We start from the raw sequence: 4,883 nt of genomic DNA on the forward strand, positions 1-4,883 counted from the left end.
AAATCCAAAAATGCCCCCCTTTTGAAAAAAATTGCACAAATGCCCTACTTTTTCAGTTTTTCTGGTACCTTGCTACCCCCACTTGCGGGGTATCTTTAAATTTTTTTAAAAAATATTAAGTACCCCGCAAGTCAAACTTGCATCCTATTTTTTGAATTTTTTTTTTTTTAATTTTTATTACCTCGCAACCCCCACTTGCGGGGTATTTTTTGATTTTTTTTTAATTCCCGCAAGTCAAAATGACTTGTTTTTTTCTTTTTGTTTTTTTTTTTTAATTTTTAAAATACAAAAAAAATAATAAACAAAAAATAATAAATAAAAAAGAAGGACAAAAAAAATAATAAATAAATTAAATATCATAATATCTACAATTATTATAAATGCCCGGCTGTCGCACACCCTCGTCTTCGACGATTTCTTCCGCGATTTACTTGAGGGTCATGTTGGTCTTCGTCATTGTTATCTGTAGCTGATTGTATTTGACTACCATAACCCAATGACAACGACACATCGTGTTCCCTTGTTTGCCATCCAATATCCAGAAATTGTTCATTGTCGTTGAACGAAGCCGGAGAGAAGTGAGATAATAGGTTTGTTGGTGTTGGTGGATGGTTGTAGTTTTGGTTGGTGTACATTGGGTATTGTGGGCTGTTGTAGGGGGGTAATTGGTGTTGGACGGTCCAGCTTGGTTTGGGTCATTATAGGAGAAGTAGTTGTTGTTGTTGGATGTGGTAGCTTGATTTGGGTCATTGTAACCATAATTTGGCATTGAATTTTGTTGGTAAGTTGACTGATATTGGGGCTCATATGCATTTCTCGGGGAGGTATATGGTGGTGGTTGGATGATATTTTGTTGGGGGGTGTCGAGAAATTCATACATTACAGAACCATGAATGTTTTGTGTTGTATGTGGTTGAGATTGATGATCTTGTAGTTGAGAAAAAATGTCTTGATCCCAAAAATCATCATGAATTGGTGTTTGGTTGTTGTAAATTTCAGGTTCATGTTCCGGCTCCGGCTCTTCTTGTTCGTCTGGATCTGAATCTGATGGTTTTGTCTCAACTGGAATCCTTAGACGTGGGTTGCATGTGGTTGTCAACCACTCAATATATGCATGACTTGGGGTGAGTGATCTTGGCTGCATGCGAGGTAAAGTATAACTCCGTCGGTTGTCCCAATGTTGGCTCTCTATCGGAAAGCGAAAACCATTTGATTGGTACCACGTCTTGAACCGTTTGTCCACCGTATGGAATTGTCGCATGTCTCTTGGGGCCCCGGGTATTTCTTGTGGCAAACCAAATTGAAGCTTCACCCTATCAGTTGGATGCCATTCAACTTTGTCAAAACAGATAAGGTAAGTTGTTGCTGTCCATTCCCAATAGTCTTCAGGCTGCTTGTATGGAACCTTCTTGTAAGGTCTCCATTTAAACTGGCACAAGAGAGAAGTTGTAGTGTAAGGCTAACAATTTTGATATATATATATATATGAACTCATAATTAAAAAATCAATTAAAATATTACATCATGTGGTAGTATGTCATCAAACTTTTTTCTGTAAGATATAGTGTCATGGCTTGGATTCTCGTAGTATCTTGAACCTACACCTGTCCATCTAACAAATGATATAAAGAAATTAGTAGCTAATTTATCAAATAATAATATTAATAAGAAGCGAGAATATGTGAGTGGGTTAATAAAAAAAAATTGGCCACGCTTACTTTAATCCTAGCGGCCACTGGAGTGGGTTATCATTTCTCGGAGCGATATGACTCAACCGACAATATCCCCAAACTTGTAACAAGAAATGACATCCATTTAGTGCTTTTATATTTGGATGTGAGGCCTCACACAAGCCACGATAAAGGTAAGCCAAAACTGCCGATCCCCAACTATATCTTCTTGTTTCATTAAAATCCATTAACAAAGACAACCAAGAGATGTGCACAAATAATCCAGTTGTATTTGGAAACAAGAACCCTCCAAAGAGGTATAGTAGGTACCTCCTAGTGTGTTGTATTTTTACCTCCGGAGGAGATTGTTCATTGAAGTTATTATCGACCAGATTATCCTTTAACCACGACAAGGAGAGAGTAAAACCATCAGTTTTGTGTGCTGGAGGAGTTATTCCCAACAAATGAGCACAAAGATTCCACGGAAGAGTTGGAGGAGCCGTAACAATTGAACCTCCAAAAGGTAAGCCGAGTAACATATAGACGTCTTCCAAAGTGATAGTACACTCACCCGTTCGAAAGTGAAAAGTATGGGTTTCGGACCGCCATCTTTCTACAAGAGTGGTTACAATGTGCCTATCAATTTTGTAACGCCCTATTTGAGAAACCTCAAAAAATCCAGCCTGACGTAGATAATCTTGGTACTATGTGTTGTCGTGTACGAGTGACAAGAGGTACACCCTCTGCATCCTAACAAAAAATAAAAAGATAAGATATAATAAGTAATTTAAATAATGTAAGTAAAATTAACAAATTAATATTCATATATACCCATTTTCTGATGTGTTCTTCCGTAGATCTATGATCATTTTCCAACCACAAGTATGCCATTTGTTACTTGAGTGAGTAAGGAAGAAAAAAATTTGTTACGTGAGTGAGTGAGTGAGTAAGGAAGAAAAGGATTGATATAAAAAGAATATGGGAGGAGAGTAAGAATAAGGTTGTGGTATTTATAATGTTAAACTATGTGTAAAGAAATTGAAATAGTAGTGTGGTATTTTAATTGAAGTGAAGAAATCATGTGTTACTACTGCAATGCATGCATGCCAATAGTGTTCAAATAAATGTAGAAATGACAATTGCATGTAAAAGCAGAAGCATGCTGTTCAACAGTATTGCATCTATTGCCTCATGAAATGACCAATGCATGCAAAAAATGCATTATTTTCTGCATAAAATTTTTGACTGAAATGACCAAACCATGCTAAATCACGTGTGAGGGTGATGAGTCATTTATATGCTATTTTAATATGCTTTTTAATTTAGTTTTATTTAGATTTTATATAATTTTATATTAGTATTATTTCCTTTTTAGGATAGTTTACTTTAAATTGCAATTTATTATATTTCAGGGAAGAATATTGGATGGATTGAGTCTTGGAGCAAAAGAAAGGGATTTGGAGCAAATTGGACACGAAAATACGAAGATTGGGAAACAAAATATATCTCCCACAAGTCAGAAGCCTGGCACGGCCCGTGCTAGCCTTGGCACAGCCGTGCCACCCTCCAGAAGACCTTTTGCTTGGACTCCAAGCTATTCTATTTTGGCGCACAATCTACCGAGGAATATTCTTGGAATATACTTGCTTAGATTTTAAGTCAATTGTGTACTATAAATAGAGTAGCTAGCCATCACAAATATTCATCTTTACTTGGAATACAATAAGTGACAATTGCTTTTCTAAATAAAGTTCTTTTCCTTTCCTTTATTTTCCTGTCTTTTACTTTCATGCTTTCTCTCTTCTCCCCATGTCTACGATGAACATGAGTGAGTAGACTTCTTCTTGTCTTGGGATTGTTGGATAAGTCTAAATGACATAATCCTAATCAAACCAAGCCCTAAGCCTTAATCTTATGTAACCCTAATTTCTTATCTGAATTCACCGTCTTAACATGGATTAACCATTATCAAACTGTGGAAACGAAAGTGGAGGGTTTGATAATTGTTCGTCCATTATTCCAAATATCAATTCATAAAACGAAAGTGGAGCTTTGATATTCGAACAAGTGAATTCAGACAAGGATTGCAAAGTCAGCGAAATAGGCTTTGCAATCTTTGAGACATATAGTTTCGATCTTCAAGGGAACTAATAACAATCAAGTCAGCGAAATAGGCTTGGTTGTTAGAGGAACCAAAATCCAATAGTAATCAAGTCAGCGAAATAGGCTTGGTTGCTAGAGGAACTTAAGAGAAACTGTCTTGAGAAATTAGGTCTAACATAACATTATAAGCTTATGGTTTTGGTTTGAGGAGGACTTGTTATTTAGATGAAACCAACGATCCCAAGGCTCTTTTATTAATTTGCTTTTTAACCGTTTAAAATCCCCCAACTTACAATTCTCTTCTCTCTTCTAATCATCTCTAAAGGTTAATTAAATTGAACTACTCCCTGTCGGAACGATACTCTTTTATACTACTTCTGTAAGACCGTACACTTGCGGTTTTATCTCATCAAGTTTTTGGCGCCGCTGCCGGGGAGTAAACTAATTTGATTAACTCTTTCTTTGTGATTAGAACTCTCTTCTCTTCCTTTTCTCTTCTACTTTTCTTTCTTTTGTTTTTACCACTAACTTCTTGGGTTCTCGGTTTCTTATGCGAAGAAGTAAAAGTCTCGGAGAATTTATTCCTGAGATCGAAAGATTTTTGCATAAGAAAAAGAGAGAGGCACAAAATAATACCGCTATGGCTGAACGTACTCTCAAAGAGTATGCTACTCCTTCAACGGAAGAGCCACAAGCTATTATCGTGTACCCAACGGTTGCGGGTAATAACTTCGAAATCAAGCCTGCACTACTCAATTTAGTGCAGCAAAACCAGTTTTCTGGATCACCCACTGAGGATCCAAATCTCCATATTTCTTCCTTCCTTAGACTCAGTGGCACCATAAAAGAGAACCAAGAAGCCGTAAGACTTCATCTCTTTCCCTTTTCCTTAAGGGATAGAGCTAGCGCTTGGTTCCATTCCCTAGAAGTCGGTTCCATTACTTCATGGGACGATATGAGGCGAGCATTCCTCGCCCGATTTTTCCCCCCATCTAAAACAGCTAAACTTAGAGACCAAATTACGCGTTTCAATCAAAAAGATAGGGAGTCTCTCTATGAGGCGTGGGAGTGTTTCAAGGAAATGCTTAGACTTTGTCCCCACCATGGCCT

General features: G+C 37.1%; 1 protein-coding gene and 1 non-coding gene across 2 annotated transcripts; both read right to left on the minus strand.

Annotated features, from left to right (window-relative positions):
* Positions 1-349: 349 nt before the first annotated feature.
* Positions 350-2,365, minus strand: LOC112419178 (uncharacterized). The gene is made up of 4 exons (XM_039830592.1): positions 1,719-2,365; positions 1,522-1,612; positions 1,399-1,429; positions 350-1,263 (listed from the first exon to the last, which is right to left on the minus strand). The coding sequence occupies exons 1-4, from the start codon at positions 2,207-2,209 to the stop codon at positions 428-430; spliced, it is 1,449 nt and encodes a 482-aa protein (XP_039686526.1). The 5' UTR covers positions 2,210-2,365; the 3' UTR covers positions 350-427.
* A 2,411-nt stretch (positions 2,366-4,776) lies between these two features.
* Positions 4,777-4,883, minus strand: LOC120578771 (small nucleolar RNA R71). The gene has a single exon (XR_005644582.1). It is a non-coding gene; the product is annotated as a small nucleolar RNA R71 (small nucleolar RNA).

Source organism: Medicago truncatula, chromosome 2, assembly GCF_003473485.1.
Source record: "Medicago truncatula cultivar Jemalong A17 chromosome 2, MtrunA17r5.0-ANR, whole genome shotgun sequence".
Classification (NCBI taxonomy): domain Eukaryota; kingdom Viridiplantae; phylum Streptophyta; class Magnoliopsida; order Fabales; family Fabaceae; genus Medicago; species Medicago truncatula.

Bases quoted from the DNA above. Each gene is read 5' to 3' on its own strand.
- LOC112419178 (XM_039830592.1), bottom strand. From the start codon at position 2,209: ATGTTACTCGGCTTACCTTTTGGAGGTTCAATTGTTACGGCTCCTCCA. The intron at 1,430-1,521 runs GTAATATTTTAA...CTCTTGTGCCAG, and splicing joins ATGACATACTACCACATGAT to TTTAAATGGAGACCTTACAA. The intron at 1,264-1,398 runs ACAAGCAGCCTG...GGGCCCCAAGAG, and splicing joins ACCTTACAAGAAGGTTCCAT to ACATGCGACAATTCCATACG.